This window comes from Neoarius graeffei, chromosome 23 (assembly GCF_027579695.1).
Source record: "Neoarius graeffei isolate fNeoGra1 chromosome 23, fNeoGra1.pri, whole genome shotgun sequence".
Taxonomy (NCBI): Eukaryota; Metazoa; Chordata; class Actinopteri; order Siluriformes; family Ariidae; genus Neoarius; species Neoarius graeffei.
This window is the reverse complement of record NC_083591.1, coordinates 30288416-30311789: the sequence shown is the minus strand read 5'-3', so window position 1 is coordinate 30311789 and position 23374 is coordinate 30288416. Positions and strand designations below refer to the sequence as shown.

At 41.8% G+C, this 23374-nt stretch overlaps 1 protein-coding gene across 5 annotated transcripts in view; it reads right to left on the bottom strand.

The window, feature by feature from the left end:
• Window positions 1-3063: 3063 nt before the first annotated feature.
• acsm3 (acyl-CoA synthetase medium chain family member 3) overlaps window positions 3064-23374 on the bottom strand; it is a 69343-nt gene continuing 49032 nt past the window's right edge. For 2 of the 5 annotated variants that reach the window (XM_060906043.1, XM_060906047.1), the window contains one exon: window positions 15874-17857. In XM_060906043.1, the coding sequence (XP_060762026.1) occupies window positions 17771-17857 (87 nt within the window). In that variant the 3' untranslated portion in view covers window positions 15874-17770. Of the gene's footprint in view, window positions 3354-15873; window positions 17858-23374 lie in introns of those variants that run through there. The other 3 variants (XM_060906044.1, XM_060906048.1, XM_060906046.1) reach the window with 3 other exon arrangements.

Genomic DNA, 23374 nt, shown 5'->3' with positions numbered 1-23374 from the left:
CTCAGGATTTGCAATAAATAGTGCGGTCTTACTGCCATCTGTCCCTTTCCTGTCCAGATTAACCCATAGATTTCTTTTTTCTACAACACCATCCATCCATTATCTGTAGCCGCTTTATCCTGTTCTACAGGGTCGCAGGCAAGCTGGAGCCTATCCCAGCTGACTATGGGCGAAAGGCGGGGTACACCCTGGACAAGTCGCCAGGTCATCACAGGGCTGCACATAGACACAGACAACCATTCACACTCACATTCACACCTACGGTCAATTTAGAGTCACCAGTTAACCTAACCTGCATGTCTTTGGACTGTGGGGGAAACCGGAGCACCCGGAGGAAACCCACGCGGACACGGGGAGAACATGCAAACTCCGCACAGAAAGGCCCTCGCCGGCCACAGGGCTCGAACCCGGACCTTCTTGCTGTGAGGCGACAGTGCTAACCACTACACCACCGTGCCGGCTTGCAACACATTATTTAAAAAAAAAAGTTGGGACAGGGCAATTTAGGACTAATAATGAGGTACAAAATCAGTATTCAGGAAAGGCCTCGTCTTTGAGGAGCAAAGATGGACCGAGAATCTCCAGTTTGTCCACAAATGTATGAGAAAATTACTGAAATGTTTAAAAACAATGTTCCTCAAAGAAAGACATGAAGGGATTTGGATATTTCACCCATTATGATGCATGATATAATTAAACAATTCAAGAAATATGAAGGAATTTTGATATTTTGGAATGTAAAGTGCAAGGGCGCAAGCCTAAGCTGAACACCTGTGATCTCTGATCCCTTAGATGGCACTGCATCAAAAACTATCATCATTCATTTATACAACCCCGATTCCAAAAAAGTTGGGACAAAGTACAAATTGTAAATAAAAACGGAATGCAATAATTTACAAATCTCAAAAACTGATATTGTATTCACAATAGAACATAGACAACATATCAAATGTCGAAAGTGAGACATTTTGAAATTTCATGACAGCAACACATCTCAAAAAAGTTGGGACAGGGGCAATAAGAGGCTGGAAAAGTTAAAGGTACAAAAAAGGAACAGCTGGAGGACCAAATTGCAACTCATTAGGTCAATTGGCAATAGGTCATTAACATGACTGGGTATAAAAAGAGCATCTTGGAGTGGCAGCGGCTCTCAGAAGTAAAGATGGGAAGAGGATCACCAATCCCCCTAATTCTGCGCCGACAAATAGTGGAGCAATATCAGAAAGGAGTTCGACAGTGTAAAATTGCAAAGAGTTTGAACATATCATCATCTACAGTGCATAATATCATCAAAAGATTCAGAGAATCTGGAAGAATCTCTGTGCGTAAGGGTCAAGGCCGGAAAGCCATACTGGGTGCCCGTGATCTTTGGGCCCTTAGACGGCACTGCATCACATACAGGCATGCTTCTGTATTGGAAATCACAAAATGGGCTCAGGAATATTTCCAGAGAACATTATCTGTGAACACAATTCACCGTGCCATCCGCCGTTGCCAGCTAAAACTCTATAGTTCAAAGAAGAAGCCGTATCTAAACACGATCCAGAAGCGCAGACGTCTTCTCTGGGCCAAGGCTCATTTAAAATGGACTGTGGCAAAGTGGAAAACTGTTCTGTGGTCAGACGAATCAAAATTTGAAGTTCTTTATGGAAATCAGGGACGCCGTGTCATTCGGACTAAAGAGGAGAAGGACGACCCAAGTTGTTATCGGCGCTCAGTTCAGAAGCCTGCATCTCTGATGGTATGGGGTTGCATTAGTGCGTGTGGCATGGGCAGCTTACACATCTGGAAAGACACCGTCAATGCTGAAAGGTATATCCAGGTTCTAGAGCAGCATATGCTCCCATCCAGACAACATCTCTTTCAAGGAAGACTTTGCATTTTCCAACATGACAATGCCAAACCACATACTGCATCAATTACAGCATCATGGCTGCGTAGAAGAAGGGTCCGGGTACTGAACTGGCCAGCCTGCAGTCCAGATCTTTCACCCATAGAAAACATTTGGCGCATCATAAAACGGAAGATACGAAAAAAAAGACCTAAGACAGTTGAGCAACGAGAATCCTACATTAGACAAGAATGGGTTAACATTCCTCTCCCTAAACTTGAGCAACTTGTCTCCTCAGTCCCCAGACGTTTACAGACTGTTGTAAAGAGAAAAGGGGATGTCTCACAGTGGTAAACATGGCCTTGTCCCAACTTTTTTGAGATGTGTTGTTGTCATGAAATTTAAAAATCCCCTAATTTTTCTCTTTAAATGATACATTTTCTCAGTTTAAACATTTGATATGTCATCTATGTTCTATTCTGAATAAAATATGGAATTTTGAAACTTCCACATCATTGCATTCCGTTTTTATTTACAATTTGTACTTTGTCCCAACTTTTTTGGAATCGGGGTTGTAATATATTATTTATTAAACATATTTATAATATAAGGCCATAAGACTGCTCACAGGTTGTTGTAAACTATTTGCAGGTGCAGTCTGCATCTACCTGTGATGCATCACAGCCATCTCTGAAGTCTTGTCTTCCCTGTGTCAGCCTGCGTCTAAGGCCCTGTCCACACGGCAACGGATTCAGGTGAATCTGATAAAACTGTTTATCGTTTCGGCCTGGCGTCCACACGGCACCGGCGTTTTGGGTGCCCCAAAACGAAATCTTTTGAGAATGGGTTCCAGAGTGGAAAAATCTGGCAACGGCGCCGTTGCGAAGTCGTCTGGATGAGTAGAACGGATTTGTTTACGATGACATCACAACCACATGACTAGAACAAGCAGCACTCTCGCGCGCATCATTCGTAACAGAAATTGAAATTGTTTACACATTAACCTGACTGACCTGCCAGACAGACAATTTACACCTGCTTTGATGAACAGAAAGTACAGCCTTCCACACAAAGCAACAGTTACCTGACTATAATGGAGGCAGAGGGGAAAAGGGTCAGAAGACCCTTCAACAGACTGTTTTGTATGAACCACTGCATTGCATTCACTTTTGTATACAGCTTTTCTTTTAAATAAACAAGTAACTGAACCATTTCTTGAATTTCTTTTTTTTTATTGGATAAGACTGCTTTTCAAAATGTTCACACACAATATAAAAAGTTATATAAATTATATAAATGCTTTTCAAAATGTTCACACACAATAAGAAAATTAAGTTATATAAAACTATGCACACTAATAAAACTAATTTGTACACACAGAAGGCACGATTTCCTCGCGTAGTCGCAGCCATCTTCTTCTTGTTGTTGTGTGTTTGTTCCTGTGAGTGCTTCACGCCGGGTAGAAGAAGGGGTTTATGCGTGTAACAGACGTTGCGTTGTGTTGTTCACCAGTCTTTTTATTCTGAAGAAATGAGACACAAATACACTGCTGAGGACGGGCTGCAAACGTCCAGTGGCATTGGCGCTTACATTTCCAAAACGAACTGAAAGAGGCCAGCGCCTCGTTCCCATAACTACCTGCGCTCTTAAAGGGCCAGCGCAGAATTTCCCCACCACTACACACAATGGCAAGTGGAAAAAAATAAACTCGTTACATGCGCATGCGTCCTACTTCTTCTTCTATTGTTCTGGTGTCTCCAATGGGACCGTCTTACAGCGCACGTAGAGGTGTGGCATGTGTATTGCATCGTTTTCAGCAAGCATTGCGTTGCCATATGGACCTGATATTTTACTGATCCGTTGCCCATGTGGACGCGATATTTTTTTTACCCGCTAAAAAAAAATCTCGTTGTCGTGTGGATGTAGCCTAACTGCCACTACCTGCTTCAACCTGCAATTGGTCGCTCAAGTGTTAAACAACCGTCTGCCTCTCCATGTGTCAAACTGCTATTTGCACCAATTGGAAGTGAATCGCAGCTGAAATGCAAACAGATTGTGATCCACTTGCATCAACCTGCCTCTGCTAAAGACCCTCTGCAACACTGCCATTATCTGTGTTGTCGTGTGTCTACTTCTGATTTTGTTATCGCAGATAGACGCAAGTAGTTGAAAACTAGTTGCAGCCTGCCATCTGACCTGGGTAGATCTGTTCGCATTTCAGCTGCGATTTGCTTCCAATCGGTGCAAATAGGTTGACGCATTTAGAGGCAGGCAATCGTGCAATGCTTGAGCGACCAATTGCAGGTTGAAGCAGGTAGTGGCAGCTAGATGCAGGAATATGAAGGAATTTTGGTATTTTGTAATGTAAAGGGCAAGGGCGCAAGCCTAAGCTGAACACCTGTGATCCCTTAGCCAGCACTGCATCAAGAACTATCAGTCATTTATTGCTGATATAACCACATGGGCTTGGGATTACTTTGGCAAACCTTTGTCAAGCATGACAATAGAAGAAGAAACCTTTATTTGTCACATGCACACTTCAAACACAGTGAAATTCATCCTCTGCATTTAACCCATCTGAAGCAGTGAACACACGTGCACACACCCAGAGCAGTGGGCAGCCACACTAGAGTGCCCGGGGAGCAGTCAGGGGTTAGATACAGTACCTTGCTCAAGGGCACCTCAGCCCAAGGCCGCCCCACGTTAACCTAACTGCATGTCTTTGGATTGTGGGGGAAACCAGAGCACCCGGAGGAAACCCACGCGGACACGGGGAGAACATGCAAACTCCGCACAGAAAGGCCCTCGCCGGCCACGGGGCCCGAACCCAGAACCTTCTTGCTGTGAGGCGACTGTGCTAACCACTACACCACCATGCCGCCCGAATATGGAGCTACATCCACAAATACCAGTTAAAACGTTACTATGCAAAAAGGAAACTATGTTATCTGTGTCCAGAAGCACGATTGACTTCTCTGGGCTCTGAGGCATCTGGAATAGACCACCACACAATGGCAACATCTATTATGGTCAGACAAATAAGTATTCCAGGTCTTTTTTTTTTTTTTTTTAAATGAGAAATAGACACCAGGTCAAGGATGAAAAGGACCATCCAGACTGTTACTAGCAACAAATCCAAAAGCCAGGGTCCATCATGGTATGGGGTTGTGTCAGTGCCCTTGTTAAAAGTAACTTACACTCCTGTGATGGCAGCATTTAATGCAGAAAAGTACGCTGAGATTTCAAAGCAACATATGCTGCCTTTAAGACATCATATTTTCCAGGGATATTTCAACAAGACAAGACAAAACCACATTCTGTACACATTACAAAGACATGGCTGTGGAAGAAGAGGGTATCTGTCCCCCTCCCGTCCCTGATAGAGAATGTGTGGTGAATTTTGAAACAAAAAATATGACAACGACCCTGTACTGTTGCATACCTTAAGACCTGTTTGTAGGAAGAATGGGACAAAATAGCAACCTGAAAGGCCTAAACGGTTCATCACTTGTCTTCAGTCCCTAAAGGTCTTTTACGTGTTGGGAGAAGGAATGGGAACGTTACAAAGTGCTAAATTCTTTACCGTCCCAACTTTGTTTGAAATGTGTTGCAAAACTCAAAATTGAAATGTGTTTATTTTTGAAAAAACAACAAAATCCATGAGGCAAAACCTCAAATAATGTTCTGTTGTGTTGTTTGGAGTGCAGTACAAGTCAAAGATTATTTACAAAATCATCGTTTTCGGTTTTAATTTTTTTTTAAAGATATTTTTTGGGCTTTTTTCACCTTTATTGGATAGGACAGTGTAGAGACAGGAAATGAGTGGGAGAGATCAGGAAATGACCTCGGGTCGGAATCGAACCCGGGTCCCTGGATTTATGGTAGGGCACCTTATCCACGACGCCCCCTTCAGTTTTAATTTTAACTTACTGTCCCGGACTTTCTCTTTTTTCGGGTTGTACAAGGTGGACCAGGAGTTTGCATGTTCTCCCCGTGTCCGCGTGGGTTTCCTCCGGGTGCTCCGGTTTCCCCCACAGTCCAAAGACATGCAGGTTAGGTTAACTGGTGACTCTAAATTGACCGTAGGTGTGAATGTGAGTGTGAATGGTTGTCTGTGTCTATGCGTCAGCCCTGTGATGACCTGGCGACTTGTCCAGGGTGTACCCCGCCTTTCGCCCGTAGTCAGCTGGGATAGGCTCCAGCTTGCCTGTGACCCTGTAGAACAGGATAAAGCGGCTAGAGATAATGAGATGAGATGAGACAAGGTGGACCACAAGTAGGCTATAGATAATATGGAGCTGTCCAGTTTGTGACTTATGAGCTGATCTCCAGGTATCTTCTAGAGAAGACATATCTTCTGATATCCTATCTAGCTGAGGATAGCTTTCTGTTGTCACCCCTCTGCAGCACCAGAAGAAAGATCTGGGAGCTAGAAACATCTACAATAATTAATTCACTCGACAAGAAACAAATCACTTAAGTGGGGTATACGCTCTTGCTGAGCGCTTTATTAGGAACACCTCTACATAGTTTAGTTTAAAACATTCAAAAAATTGTCAACAGAAATGTGAAGAAATAACAGTTTTGACATTGTCAAAAACAGCTATGTATTGTGTTGTAGCGATATCTACAGGACGCAGCCCTGGGCCTGTCCTTTCTTGTAATACCACTTTATAGCTCAAGAGGCAAAAGTGAGTAACCGTTGCCTCCGGTGTGCCCTCAGTCCAACATGAGAGGACCAAGAAGTAGTGCTGCCCCAAGAGTGTATTCTAACTGCTTGTCAATCACGTTGAAAGTGCTACCCCAGTCAGACAGGTAGTCAGTGAATGGAACAGTAAAAGCAATGACGTCTGCAGCTCTTAGCAAGTGACCGTTATCATCATGACCTTCTCCCGGCAAGAAACCACATTCAGAGGCAAAGAAAAGAAGTGATGGATGCAAAACAAGAGTTAACAATGGCACTGTTTTCCACTGCTGGAGACAGCTCTTAGTGAGTACAGGGATGAAATTTGATGCTGAACTCATGTTTCTTCGAGACTGGTAAGTAAACAGCTGCTAATTCTAACATTGGCTTTTTAGTGATAGCTTTTAAAAGGTAGGTAATTGTATAATCTCATTCTCATCTCATTATCTCTAGCCGCTTTATCCTTCTACAGGGTCGCAGGCAAGCTGGAGCCTATCCCAGCTGACTACGGGCGAAAGGCGGGGTACACCCTGGACAAGTCGCCAGGTCATCACAGGGCTGACACATAGACACAGACAACCATTCACACTCACGGTCAATTTAGAGTCACCAGTTAACCTAACCTGCATGTCTTTGGGGGAAACCGGAGCAAACCCACACGGACACAGGGAGAATATGCAAACTCCACACAGAAAGGCCCTCACCGGCCCCAGGGCTCGAACCCAGGACCTTCTTGCTGTGAGGCGACAGCGCTAACCACTACACCACCGTGCCGCCCGTAATTGTATAATATTACTGACAATGTTAATATGTTTGCTAAGTTATCTGCTTGTTGAGACATGCTTCAGAGCAGTTACAATAGCTGTATGTGCCTAGTTCAATTAACTCACCCTCTAGCTAATGCCCAGGTCAACCAGCAGGCTACGACTAGTTTTCAACTACTTGCGTAGACGCAAGACTGGTCTTGCGTCGATGCACGACGACACAGATAATGGCAGAGTGTTTTTAGTAGAGGCAGGTTGACGCAAGTGGATCACGATTGCCCAGGTCAGACGGCAGAAAGACGCATGCTGTGACCCGACCGATCATGGGCGTTTTGCATCAAATCCTTCGTTGTGGTCAGACGTATTGCAAGACGCAGGTTGAAGTAGACGTAGCGCAGAGTAAACCTTTAAAAAATACAAGCCAATAAGACTGCTCGCAGGTTGTTGTAAACTATTTGCAGGTGCAGTTTGCGTCTACCTGCGATGCATCGCAGCCATCTCTAAAGACTTGTCTTCCCCGTCTCAGCATGCGTCTAGCTGCCACTACCTGCTTCAACCTGCGACTGGTCGCTCAAGCGTTAAAACGACCGCCTGCCTCTACATGAGTCAACCTGCTATTTGCACCAATTGGAAGAGAATCGCAGCTGAAATGCGAACAGATTGTGATCCACTTGCATCAACCTGCCTCTCTGCACTACCTCATCTTAACAGCTGCTAGTTTGTTTATACTGCTTATTTCATGTTTACCTGCTATACCTCAAGTGCCCTTGACTGTTTGGTTATTTGAACCAATTTATGTATGTATGTGTGTATATATATATATATATATATGAGTGTTTAGTCTACATCTAGTTCATATCTAGAGTGTTTATACTGTTTATATTGTCTGTTTGAATGTGAGTGTGAATGGTTGTCTGTGTCTATGTGTCAGCCCTGTGATGACCTGGCGACTTGTCCAGGGTGTACCCCGCCTTTCGCCCGTAGTCAGCTGGGATAGGCTCCAGCTTGCCTGCGACCCTGTAGAAGGATAAAGCGGCTAGAGATAATGAGATGAGATGAGATGAGATGAGATATTGTCTGTTTGAGTGTTTAGTCTGTGTGTAGTTCTTATCTAGTGTTTACACTGTTTATATTGTCTGAGTGTTTAGTCTGTGTGTAGTTCTTATCTAGTGTTTATACTGTTTATTTATACTGTTTATATTTTTTGAGTGTTTAGTCTATGTCTAGTTCCTATCTAGAGTGTTTATACTGTTTATACACTGTGTGCACAATTATTAGGCAAGTTGTATTCCTGATGATTAATTTTATCGTTGAACAAATACAGTGCTCTCAGTCAATCCAAATTGTTAATAAACCTAAAACCAGAATGATTAACAAAGGAAAGGGGAGTTTAGGCCTTCTCAGGGGAATATATAAGTGTGCAGAATTATTAGGCAACATTTAGTGTGCAGAATTATTATGCAACTAAATGAAAAGCTTAAAGTTTCCCATCTCACTTGTTTATTTTAATTTTCAGTGTAACAAATAAACAACTCAGAATTAACAAATAAACACTTCTAGCATTTCAAAAATATTCAGTGACCAATATAGCCACCCTTCTTTTCAATAACTGCCATGAGCCTTCCATCCAGTCTGTTAGTTTTTTCATTTGTTGACGATCAACTTTTTGTGCAGGAGCAACCACGGCCTCCCAAATGCTATTCAGAGTGGTGTATTGTCTTCCCTCGCTGTAAATCTCATGCTTAAGAAGGGGCCACAAGTACTCAATAGGGTTTAAGTCAGGTGAGGAAGGGGGCCATGTCATTACTTTGTCATCTTTAAGGCCTTTGTGGGCTCGCCAAGCAGTGGAGTACTTGGGTGCATGTGATGGTGCATTGTTCTGCATAACAATCATGGCCTTCTTGAATGATGCAGACTTCTTCCCATACCACTGCTTGAAGAATGTATCTTTTAGAAACTGGCAGTAGGTTTGGAAGTTGATGATAAGTCCATCTTCAACCTGAAATGGTCAAACTAGCTCATCCTTAATAATAGCAGCCCATGCCATTACCCCTCCACCACCTTGCTGGTGTCTGAGTCAAAGTGCCCTGTGTCCATTAGTTATCCAGCTATGGGCCCATCCATCTGGTCTATCCAGAGTCACTCTCATTTCATCCGTCCATAAAACCTTTGGAAAATCTGTCTTCAGATATTTCTTGGCCCAATCTTGACATTTCAACTTGTGAGTCTTGTTTAGTGGTGGTCGTGTTTCAGCCTTCCTTACCTTGGCCATGTCTCTGAGCACCGAACACCTTGTCCTTCTGGACACTCCAGGTCGGTTGCAGTTCTAGAATATTGTGGCACTGGAGGATAATGGGTTCCTGGTAGCTTCATGTTTAATCCTTCTCAAGTCTTTTGCGGTTAATTTGTGTCTTTTCTTCTCCACACATTTTTTGCGACCCTGTTGACTATTTGCAACAAAACGTTTGATTGTTCTGTGCTCACATTTCTATAGCTTAGCTATTTCAAGAGTGCTGCATCCCTCTGATAGGCATTTTACAATTTTTGTCTTTTCAGTGTCTGTTAAATCTCTTTTTTGGCCCATTTTGCCTGAGATAAAGAAGCTGCCTAATAATTATGCACACCTTAATATAGGGTATTAATGACTTTAGGTCACACCCTCCCTCATTACACAAATAAATACCACCTGAGAATGCTTAAATCCAATTAGCATTCAAGTGTATCTAGCTTGCGGTTGGAAAACATGCATAGAAATAATGGTAGGGTCAGAGTACTCACTTGCCTAATAATTGTGCACACAGTGTATTGTTTGTTTTTTTCCATTATTCTATTTTTATTTATTGCATTGCCTGTTTGCACCGTGGGTCAGAGAGGACTGATATTTCATCTGTGCTGTATGTCGAGCATGTATAGCATATTTGACAATAAAGTTGACTTGACTTGACTAAAGACCCTCTGCAACACACTGCCATTATCTGCGTCGTCATCTGTCAACACAAGACTAGTGTTGTGACGTTCGCGAACGAACCGATTCTTTTGAACGGCTCCTAGGCATGAACGATGAGAACCGAGTCTCGAGCTGGGGGAGCCGTTCTTTCTATCGTTCTTTTTCTGTACTGTGTTTCAGATGAAAAAGCTTTTGCCCAAGGACAAGAAGTAGGCTAAACAGCATTTGCCTTTTATTTATTCAAGTTTTATCTGTTTGCCTAATAGTTCAAATTGTTTTGTATCTAGTTTATAATGTTGTTGTGTGATATTAATGATAATATTGTGGGAAAACTACTTTGCACGGATGTTCATTTAATTTATTCTATCGTCATTTTGTTTGTTATATTTTAGCGTATTTTATTTATTTATCTGTTTGTCTAGTTGTATCTATTTTTCTAATAATATATTTTTTGCATTAATAGTTTGTTTTTTCCTATTAAAATAATCTTGTGTTCTTGTTATAACTTTATCTATTTATCTGACTGTTTAGTTGTATCTATTTTGGTTACAATTTCAATATTTTTAATATAGAAAGTTTGTTTTTTTCTATTAAAATGTTCTTGTGTGATAACTAGTTCTTGTGTTATATTTATTGTAGTTGTATCTATTTTGTATCTCAGACTTAAATATTTTTGTAAAACAAGTGTTTTTCTATAAAATATTCTTGCGTTCTTGGTAACTATGTTCTTGAGTGGGTTCTTTTTTTTTTTTTTTTTACAGAAAAGCCGTTCTGCATGGACATTCATTGAAGCCCTCATTGTTTTGTAATGGTTATTTATGAGCGTTTAGGGGTTACAATAATGTAAGTCTAGGTTGCTTTATATAAAAGTTATGTCCAGAAATATTGATGTCACTGTCTAAGCAGAGGGATCTGGCTTCTTTAGACGCTGTCTTCTTAAAACTGAATAAATATTTAAAAAGAGCCAAATGAGCCAGTCTTTTGAACGGCTCTTTTCAAAGAACGGATCACAAAGATGCGGATCCCATCAAAGAGCCATAAATCCCATCTCTACACAAGACCAGTCGTGTCTACTTGCGATTTTGTTTTCGCAGGTAGACACAAGTAGTTGAAGACTAGTTGCAGCCTGCTGTCTGACCTGGGCAGATCTGTTCGCATTTCAGCTGCGATTTGCTTCCAACTGGTGCAAATAGCAGGTTGACGTATGTAGAGGCAGGCGGTCGTGCAACGCTTGAGTGACCAATCGCAGGTTGAAGCAGGTAGTGGCAGCTAGACACAGGCTGACGCAGGGGAAGACAAGTCTTTAGAGATGGCTGCGATGCATCGCAGGTAGACGCAAACTGCACCTGCAAATAGTTTACAACAATCTGCGAGCAGTCTTATGGCCTTATATTTTTTATATATGTGCGCTGTCTCAACCTGTGTCTAGCTGCGTCTGCTTCCGACTGGTTGATTCAGCTTAAAGGAGATGCGCAGAACCATGGCCTCACTTTTTGTTTATAAATATCTTGAGACCTCAAGAATGGCATAGGAATAGTTTTAAGCATTAACAATAAATCTAATATAGTCATTTTTACGATTAAAATGACTCATATAGGTAGAGGTCTGAGTGAATGACCTCGACATCGGTGACATCACAGCGGGAAGTCTATCGGTCTCATCACCATTTCCGCAATACTAAAACACAGTGCTAACTGCAACGTCAAGCTTCCATTTTGAGCTAATTCATTGCCATGCCACGTAGAGGTGTTGCTGGTCGGTGCAGCAACACGACAGAAGGTGGATTTATGTTGCATTCATGGCCCAAGAATGTTCAAACTGCAAAGATTTGGACGCGTTCACGGGCACATTTTACCGATGACTCATACGAAACCTCTGATCTGTTGAGGAGCGTTGGCTATAAGCCCGTATTGAAAGAGGGTGCAGTACCAACAATTAAAGGAAAAGAAAACTACAAGAAAAGGAAAGTAAGTTTAGTTGCACCAGTTCTCCCGGAGCGTGAGCCGAGCAGTAATGGCGGAGTATTCAGTATGGAGAAAATGGAGAATGAGTGGACCAGTCGTCAGATTTCTCCGCTGGATATGTTTTTTTTTTTCCTCCGCTGGATATGCTTGCCTCAGCAGCAATATCTCGCCTTTATGTGGAAGAAGCGAATGAACGAAGAACTGAAAGTCAGATTGTTTCAAAACAATCGGCCACAAGATCGGCCTTCAAGAAGCAAGAACACAGACGGGTAAGCTCCGACTCTCATTTGGATACAAAACAACAAAAACAGCAACACTCGTCATTTACCTGCATTTAGATTAATACATGTAACTTGTATTGTGTATTTAAGTTACCGGTATAAGATTATTTAATTTGCTTCAGAATATGATTGTCTCAATTCATCTGATTATTTAATTAGCCTTTTACATTTTATCAGTGAAAATGCATGCATGTACATGTAATGTTGCATAAGTTATAACACCTATCCTGTTTTAATGAGAGTCACATGAAACTTTCAGTTCAATTCCATCCAATTCTCAAGATGGCTTTGTTCTCTGGCTTTATTTCGTAAGGTGGGGGCCTCTGTGGCCGACGTGTTACTATCGGATTCACTTTCCGACGGTTCGAACTGATACGGTTCTACGTGTATAGCAGTAGCATGTACACACACTCCAATTTCAGGACTAATCACAGTCAGATGTATTACTATCTGAGGAATCCGAAGAATCTCCAATAAATCTGAACGAAGAGGCCACTGCAACCACTCTCGCCTGCCGAGTCTGGCTTTGGTCTATAGCACCGGTTCCCGCTGTGACGTCACACACTCAGGGCTGGCTGGCTCAGCTTGCAGTCGATTTTAACTCTCAAAAATATATATATTTTTTTATTCCCAATTATGCAACATACAAGAGTCAAGGATGGAGATACTATCCACTCAGAAATGTATTTAAAAATAAAGCTTCTGCGCATCTCCTTTAAAAAAAAAAACTGCGTCTTGCAATACGTCTGACCACAACTAAGGATTTGATGCAAAACGCCTGCATCCACCTGCGATCAGTCGTCACCTGACCGATTGAAGGTCACAGTATGTCTTTCCGCCGTCTGACCTAGGCATAACTATCAGACTGAGGCAATTTTATGTAGCAAACAAAACAGGTCTACTGACCCTGTCTGAACAATTCAAAATCGATCTTTTGTGCAACTAATGACATCACAAACTCTACCAACAACAAAAACTGTGCTAAGCAAGCTATAATATAAACTATAGGCTGACGCCACATGTGAAGATTAGATTAGATTAGATAAAACTTTATTGATCCCTTTGGGAGGGTTCCCTCAGGGAAATTAGATAAGATAGCAGTGCTATCTTGACCAGCTTGGCGGTTCAGCAGTTTGGCTTTTTTGATGACTGTAAAGTTAGATTGTATGAACCCAGTAGTGGATCAACTAAAAATAGCAATCAGTTCACCATACTGCTACCACTTTGGCATTACTGTTATGAGATGAGACAAGACCGGAAGGTTGGAAAGTTTGCTATAAAAGGGGAGTGGGAAGGGACTGTGCATTTCCTTGTTTCCTAAGACAGGAGTGTACATCACAACTTTCTGGTGATATACTGCCCCCAATTTGTTTGGAGTATGAATTTGACAGGTGTCCAATTCTTACATATAGCACCTTTAACAATTAATCTCTGGATGGAGAATTCCTTGTTGCATTTTAACCTGGCTTAAAACAATTAACAAAAGATCTTTTATAATCAGTATACAGATTATAGACTTGTTGACCTGAGCTCAGGTTGGAGTGGCTCGGAGTAGTTGTGAATGTCTCCCTCTGCAGGCAAACATTACAGTACCTTTCACAAAAATTTCCAGATGTGATTATTTTATTCTTTATGTGATTGAGACTGTGTGATCATCTAAGGGTAGTTTTTAAAGGAAACAAAAAACAAAATTTTGAATTACACCAAGGGTCATGGGTTCCTAACACTCGTCCTGTAGGTTCCCCCCTAGCTTGTACATTTTAGTGTTTTCTCTACTCTGATTTAACTAGTTAGATAATTAGCAGACCTTCCCAAATTGAAGTGGATGTGTTACGGCAGGGAAAAATATTAAAATTTGCAGGACAAGGGGTTTTCAGGTCCAGGTTAGGAACCTGCAAATTAGATAAATTGATAACCCCCCCAGCAGCATGGTGGTGGAGTGGTTAGCGCTGTCGCCTCACAGCAAGAAGGTCCTGGGTTCGAGCCCAGTGGCTGACGAGGGCCTTTCTGTGTGGAGTTTGCATGTTCTCCCTGTGTCCGCGTGGGTTTCATCCGGGTGCTCCGGTTTCCCCCAAAGATGTGCAAGTGAGGCTAATTGGTGGCTCTAAATGGACTGGGACTGTGAATGGTTGTTTGTCTCTATGTGTTAGCCATGTGATGACCTGGTGACTTGACCAGGGTGTACCTCACCCACACTGCAAAAAATAAAAATCTTAAGAAGTTTGTCTATTTTCAAGTCAAAACATCTAGCCACCCTTATTATAAGACATAATTGCCCAACAAGCAAAACCTCATTTAGCTAGAAAGGCTAGTTTTTAGACAGTCCATCTTGAAAATCTTGTAGAGACAAAATGTCTTGAAAAAGTCTTATTTGGAGCACCTTTGAAAATAAAACAAGTTTTTTTTTAAACAAGTACGTACATTTTGGACATTTATCAAATGCGGTTCATCTTGTTTCAAGAAAAAAAAACAAAGTATGCTTGTTTTGGGAATAAATGAACTTTACTGAAATCTTTGAATCTTTCATTACAATTCAACTCCACCTTACAGATCCTAAGTTTACTGCGACTGTTTTCTCAGTCATTCAGAGTGAGCTCCTTCTAGATGCTGTACAGACTCTAGACCAGACAAGTGCCTTCAAAAAGGCTATGAGTGAGTGGAGGGCGTTTTAGTGAGGGCTTTTTGGAATGCTGTGAGTTAAGTTCAGTGTTTTTTTTGTGCCTGATCTTGTAAACCCCTCGTACACATGAATAGTCAGTGCCCCCAAAATGCACTGTTGCTTTGGCGTTGTGTAAGCACTGTAAGTCAAAATGCGTAGACTTTTTTTTTATTATTATTATTATTTTTTTGGTGCCTGAGGTCCTGGGGAAGTGGAATCTTAAGAGATGTTTTAATGTTGAAATGGGAAAAAAAATAAACTTGTTGCAATGCTACACGTGTCGTCAATTTGATTCAAGATAGTCTCTGGTCTCATATCTAGAGTATTTTACTAATTACAGGTCACAAAAGGAGAATCTTTTATGCTAGCAATGCTTAGTTGTAGAATTTAACAATCCTAATATATTAGTATATTTATCTTAAATTCAGTTTTTACTGCTAAGACTTTGTCATGAGGGGTGGCACGGTGGTGTAGTGGTTAGCGCTGTCGCCTCACAGCAAGAAGGTCCGGGTTCGAGCCCCGGGGCTGGTGAGGGCCTTTCTGTGCGGAGTTTGCATGTTCTCCCCGTGTCCGCGTGGGTTTCCTCCGGGTGCTCCGGTTTCCCCCACAGTCCAAAGACATGCAGGTTAGGTTAACTGGTGACTCTAAATTGACCGTAGGTGTGAATGTGAGTGTGAATGGTTGTCTGTGTCTATGTGTCAGCCCTGTGATGACCTGGCGACTTGTCCAGGGTGTACCCCGCCTTTCGCCCGTAGTCAGCTGGGATAGGCTCCAGCTTGCCTGCGACCCTGTAGAACAGGATAAAGCGGCTAGAGATAATGAGATGAATGAGACTTTGTCATGAATTTAAGTGAAATACCCTTAAAATGAAATAAATAAAAATGACTTGAATGGCAGTGGCACGGTGGTGTAGTGGTTAGCGCTGTCGCCTCACAGCAAGAAGGTCCGGGTTCGAGCCCCGTGGCCGGCGAGGGCCTTTCTGTGCAGAGTTTGCATGTTCTCCCCGTGTCCGTGTGGGTTTCCTCCGGGTGCTCCGGTTTCCCCCACAGTCCAAAGACATGCAGGTTAGGTTAACTGGTGACTCTAAATTGACCGCAGGTGTGAGTGTGAATGGTTGTCTGTGTCTCTGTGTCAGCCCTGTGATGACCTGGCGACTTGTCCAGGGTGTACCCCGCCTTTCGCCCGTAGTCAGCTGGGATAGGCTCCAGCTTGCCTGCGACCCTGTAGAACAGGATAAAGCGGCTACAGATAATGAGATGAGATGAGACTTGAATGGCTAAATGTAAGAAGTATGATCTTGTTATTAGAATTATTTTGAGTTAATCAGATCTCGCATAATAAGTTCCCCAATCTTATTTTGGAATTATTTCATCTAAAAACAGGTTAGATTTTTCATCTTACTTTAAGAAATCTTACCAAGTCAAATTTGACTAGTTCCATTGGCAGATTTTTTTTCACCTGATTCAAGCAAATATGCTTTGTTTTAATCTTTTATTTCTTATTTTTGAAAGGCCATTTTTTGCAGTGCATAGTTAGCTGGGATAGGCTCAAGCTTGCCTGCAACCCTGTACAGGATAAGCGGCGACAGACAGACAGACAGACAGACAGATAATTCCCCCCTAGTATTTAGCTAGAGCTCACCCAGTTATTTAAGATGGTCTGTGCTATTAGGATGAAATAATAGTATATTCATAGGAAACGAACCATGAACACCTAGCATAGTTTATTTAAAGGAATACTCCAGTGTTTTTCAACCTAACCTCTATGTACATCTGTGTAGCTTTCTGAGCATTTACCAAAGACAAGAATTGACTTTTGCTGGTATATTTAAAAAAAAAACACCCCTTACTCTGGAAGTCAAAGGACCCTTGTTAAATTCAGTCAATAAACATTTGAAATACGTGACTATATAATGCAAATTGTGTGGCGAGGTGGCGCAGCAGGTAGCACCGTCGCTTCACAGCACCATGGTTTGATCCTGAACTTAGGAGTTCTCTCTGCATGGTCTTCCTATGTTGGTTCATCCAGGTTTTCTGGTTACACTAAATTACCCCAGGACTGAATGAGTGTGTGTATGTCCCAGGACAGGTTCTGGCCCCAAGGCAACCCTGAGCACAATAAAGCTATTACTGAAGCTGAACTGACAAATTAAGCAAATTTAAAAGCTATTACACTCCAGACATTACGAAAGGAGTTCCACATCCACAGATTATCAGTTCTTAGTATCGGGAAACGTGCTGAAATACTTGTCTGTGGAAATCACATGTGCTAAAGATGTGATAGATGAATATTAGGTTGAAAATGCTGAAATATTTCTTTAATATAGTGTACAAACATCTATATTATTTACTAAGACAAAGACTGGCCTTGATTAAAATATTCATACCTGACAAAATTTATATGTTGTCCTTATGTTTGAAATAACTTGAGGAAATTCAGATAGCAGTCCAGATGATACTTGGCCTTAATTCTCAGATCACTACATAACCTGAACTGGAATTTAAACTCATGTTCACTAGCCCTATAATAAATGACACTGTGTCCCCCAATATGTTTAAAATGAGGTTGAGTCATCACTGGAATCCAAGCCCAGTTCTGTGGATTATATTGCCTGTATTTGAAGTGTGAATAATGACAGAGTTATGGCAGTCCCCATTCCTTCTTCCGCAGCTCCACTCTCCGGATTTTACCACTCACTGTCTTGGGAAGCTGGTCCACAAACTCAATCTATCATGAAACGGAAATTTCAATTATCAACCGAACAAAAAGCTCTGCACAAGCAATTTCCTCAAAGTTCAAACTGCAGTGGCCTGGGAGCTATATTCTGCAAGGGTACTATTCCAATAAGTCACAGCGGATAAGGCAAAGCTAATTTATTTGCATAATCACAATTCATACACCCAGGCCACCCAACGTGCTTCACAATGACAGCAAAATAGATATCAAGGCAACAGACAATGTATAATAGAATAAGACAATGAAACAAATGGGGGGGGGGAAATACAATGAGCACAATAAAACAGATATAAATAGGAAGATAAAATAAACCTGAAAGCCCAGTTAAAAGGGTGCAGAACAAAGTACAAAAGACAATAAATGCTATCCCTGAGTGCTTATTTTCTAATGAAGCTTTAAAATACAGTTAGGTCCATTAATATTTGGACAGAGGCAACATTTTTCTAATTTTGGTTCTGTACATTACCACAATGAATTTTGAACAAAACAATTCAGATGCAGTTGAAGTTCAGACTTTCAGCTTTAATTCAGTGGGTTGAACAAAATGATTGCATAAAAATGTGAGGAACTAAAGCATTTTTTAAACACAATCCATTTCAGGGGCTCAAAAGTCTCATCTCATCTCATTATCTCTAGCTGCTTTATCCTTCTACAGGGTCGCAGGCAAGCTGGAGCCTATCCCAGCTGACTACGGGCGAAAGGCGGGGTACACCCTGGACAAGTCGCCAGGTCATCACAGGGCTGACACATAGACACAGACAACCATTCACACTCACACCTACAGTCAATTTAGAGTCACCAGTTAACCTAACCTGCATGTCTTTGGACTGTGGGGGAAACCCACGCGGACACGGGGAGAACATGCAAACTCCACACAGAAAGGCCCTCGCCAGCCCCGGGGCTCGAACCCAGGACCTTCTTGCTGTGAGGCAACAGCGCTAACCACTACACCACCGTGCCGCCCGGGCTCAAAAGTAATTGGACAAATTAAATAATTGTAAATAAAGTGTTCATTTCTAATACTTGGTTGAAAACCCTTTGTTGGCAATGACTGCCTGAAGTCCATGAGTTCAAGACATCACCAGACGCTGTGTTTCCTCCTTTTTAATGCTCTGCCAGGCCTTTACTGCAGCGGTTTTCAGTTGCTGTTTGTTTGTGGGCCTTTCTGTCTGAAGTTTAGTCTTTAACAAGTGAAATGCATGCTCAATTGGGTCGAGATCAGGTGACTGACTTGGCCATTCAAGAATATTCCACTTCTTTGCTTTAATAAACTCCTGGGTTGCTTTGGCTTTATGTTTTGGGTCATTGTCCGTCTGTATTATGAAACGCCGACCAATCAGTTTGGCTGGATTTGAGCACACAGTATGTCTCTGAATACATCAGAATTCATCCGGCTGCTTCTGTCCTGTGTCACATCATCAATAAACACTAATGACCCAGTGCCACTGGCAGCCATGCATGCCCAAGCCATCACACTGCCTCCGCCGTGTTTTACAGATGATGTGGTATGCTTTGGATCATGAGCTGTACCACGCCTTCGCCATACTTTTTTCTTTTCATCATTCTGGTAGAGGTTGATCTTGGTTTCATCTGTCCAAAGAATGTTCTTCCAGAACTGTGCTGGCTTTTTTAGATTTTTTTTTAGCAAAATCCAATCTAGCCTTTTTATTCTTGAGGCTTATGAGTGGCTTGCACCGTGCAGTGAACCCTCTGTATTTACTTTCAGACAGTCTTCTCCTTATGGCAGATTTGGATATTGATACGCCTACTTCCTGGAGAGTGTTGTTCACTTGGTTGGCTGTTGTGAAGGGGTTTCTCTTCATCATGGAAATTATTCTGCAATCATCCACTACTGTTGTCTTCTGTGGGTGTCCAGGTCTTTTTGCATTGATGAGTTCACCAGTTCTTTCTTTCTTTCTTTCTTTCTTTCTCAGGATGTACCAAACTGTAGATTTTGCCACTCCTAATATTGTAGCAATTTCTCGGATGTTTTTTTTTCTGTTTTCGCAGCTTAAGGATGGCTTATTTCACCTGCATTGAGAGCTCCTTTGACCGCATGTTTTCTTCACAGCAAAATCTTCCAAATGCAAGCACCACACCTCAAATCAACTCCAGGCCTTTTATCTGCTTAATTGAGAATGACATAACGAAGGAATTGCCCACACCTGCCCATGAAATAGCCTTTGAGTCAATTGTCCAATTACTTTTGGTCCCTTTAAAAACAGGGTGGCACATGTTAAGGAGCTGAAACTCCTAAACCCTTCATCCAGTTTTAATGTGGATACCCTCAAATGAAAGCTGAAAGTCTGGACTTTATGTCCATTATATAACTATAACTTGAATATGTTTCAGTAAACAGGTAAAAAAAAAAATTTGTGTCAGTGTCCAAATTTGGACCTAACTGTAGCTAACTTTGGCATGGAGCTGGGATCTTTTGGAGGTTGGCTCCAGCTAGCCTCGACTTGCAAGTGACGTCAAAGCAAAATAGAAACACGGATGTCGGCCATGTTGGTGGAGATACAAATGCAGAGTCAAGCGACATTCCATACAAAACGTAGTCATGCGTGCGCAACTCTCTTTGTTTTTTCCACTGCTTTAGGCATTCTTTTAGCTATGCCATATCTTTGTGCTGTATATGGCTGTGGTCATGACAGTACTCGTGACCGTGGCACGTTCCGATTTTTTTAGAATTCCGTCTACGATTCGGAAAGAGGGCGAGGAAAGTCTGAGGCTTAGTACGGAGACGAGACGAGGGGATCGGGACACTTGGTCCAATAGTTAAGACATTCCATCCAAAGCTTTTTTCAGATGCACTATCAATTATTTTGTATTTCCGGTGTTCGCGAATGAAAGCCCCGCGAGAGCGCTGCTCTACGTTGAAAGATTTAACATGATCCAACCGGCTTTAAAAATTAATAACTCAGCCAACAGAGCTCGCAGCAAAGCCAAATTTGACAGGTGCCTCCCCTCCAAGCCTCCCCCCTTGGAAAGAGCATGGTCTCGGGTCAGTAGGACAGCGCCTCGGCCTGGGATTCGTGAACAAAGCCCCCACGAGAGTGCTGTTCGGTGCCTAAAGATTTAACATGATCCATACTATGGCACTCATTTGCTTTACAAAAATGTGCTTTGCATCGGTCAAATTCCATTGAGAATTCCTTCTTTTTTCAAACAAACAAATACCTGAAATATAAAATAACCGATAGTGCGTATGAAAAAGGCTTTGGACGAAATGGTCATCAGATAAAATGACCTGTATTTGTACTCGATGGTCGGTAGAAGCGTCTTATCTTCAGAAAAGCCTGACTTTTTAAAATAATATGGGTCAAAACTACACATACAGTGGTGCTTGAAAGTTTGTGAACCCTTCAGAATTTTCTATATTTCTGCATAAATATGACCTAAAACATCAATCAGATTTTCACACAAGTCCTAAAAGTAGATAAAGAGAACCCAGTTAAACAAATGAGACAAAATTATAATACTTGGTCATTTATTTATTGAGGAAAATGATCCAATATTACACATCTGTGAGTGGCAAAAGTATGTGAACCCTTGCTTTCAGTATCTGGTGTGACCCCCTTGTGCAGCAATAACTGCAACTAAACGTTTCCGGTAACTGTTGATCAGTCCCGCACACTGGCTTGGAGGAATTTTAGCCTATTCCTCCGTACAGAACAGCTTCAACTCTGGGATGTTGGTGGGTTTCCTCACATGAACTGCTCGCTTCAGGTCCTTCCACAACATTTCGATTGGATTAAGGTCAGGACTTTGACTTGGCCATTCCACACCATTAACTTTATTCTTCTTTAACCATTCTTTGGTAGAACGACTTGTGTGCTTAGGGTCGTTGTGTTGCTGCATGACGCACCTTCTCTTGAGATTCAGTTCATGGACAGATGTCTTGACATTTTCCTTTAGAATTCATTGGGATAATCCAGAATTCATTGTTCCATCCATGATGGCAAGCCGTCCTGGCCCAGACACAGTAAAACAGGCCCAAACCATAATACTACCACCACCATGTTTCACAGATGGGATAAGGTTCTTATGCTGGAATGCAGTGTTTTCCTTTCTCCAAACATGACGCTTTTCATTTAAACCAAAAAGTTCTATTTTGGCCTCATCCGTCCACAAAACATTTTTGCAATAACTTTCTGGCTTGTCCACGTGATCTTTAGCAAACTGCAGACGAGCAGCAATGTTCTTTTTGGAGAGCAGTGGCTTTCTTCTTGCAACTCTGCCATGCACACCATTGTTGTTCAGTGTTCTCCTGATGGTGGACTCAGGAACATTAACATTAGCCAATGTGAGAGAGGCCTTCAGTTGCTTAGAAGTTACCCTGGGGTCCTTTCTGACCTCACCCACTATTACACGCCTTGGTCTTGGAGTGATCTTTGTTGGTCGACCACTCCTGGGGAGGGTAACAATGGTCTTGAATTTCCTCCATTTGCACACAATCTGTCTGACTGTGGATGGATGGGTGGAGTCCAAACTCTTTAGAGATGGTTTTGTAACCTTTTCCAGCCTGATGAGCATCAACAACGCTTTTTCTGAGGTCCTCAGAAATCTCCTTTGTTCGTGCCATGATACACTTCCTCAAACATGTGTTGTGAAGATCAGACTTTGATAGATCCCTGTTCTTTAAATAAAACAGGGTGCCCACTCACACCTGATTGTCATCCCATTGATTGAAAACGCCTGACTCTAATTTCACCTTCAAATTAACTGCTAATCCTAGAGGTTTACATACTTTTGCCACTCACAGATATGTAATATCTCAATAAATAAATGACCGAGTATAATATTTTTGTCTCGTTTGTTTAACTGGGTTCTCTTTATCTACTTTTAGGACTCGGGTGAAAATCTGATGATGTTTTGGGTCATATTTATGTAGAAATATAGAAAATTCTAAAGGGCTCATAAACTTTCCAGCACCACTGTATCTATCTTCGCTCGATCGTTCAAATCGTGGTAATACTGAGAAAATTCAGCATTGTTTACAGACACACTTTCAGCGACTGCCATCCTAGTTGCTTTGTATATTTACCATCTTTGCGGACGCTCATGACATAGCACATTTTGATTTACCATAGCACATTTACCTGTGGGAGCACTTTATAAATCAATCAATGCTGAAACTTAGTGGAGTATGGACTTTAAGGGAGGAGTGATACATTCGCTTCTCTTGTTTTTAGAACTTGTAGTAATCACATCACCCATAAATTATGTTTTACTCGAGACAAATCAATATACAAGTTGGTAATTCACTGGTGAGGGCTCTGAAGTATACTAACAGGAAGTTTGTCTGTTTATATACCATGACCCTAAGATCTGTCCATGGCTGTTCACATTACAAAACAAGCTGGTGCTGGAGTACCCCCTGTCCTGCAGATCGTTTTGTTTTTCTTAATTCATCTAACCGGCTAATTAACAGGCCTTCCTAACTTTCCATGGATAGGTTTGTGATGCGAAAAATAAAAACATAAATAAAATGTGTCGGCCAGGGGT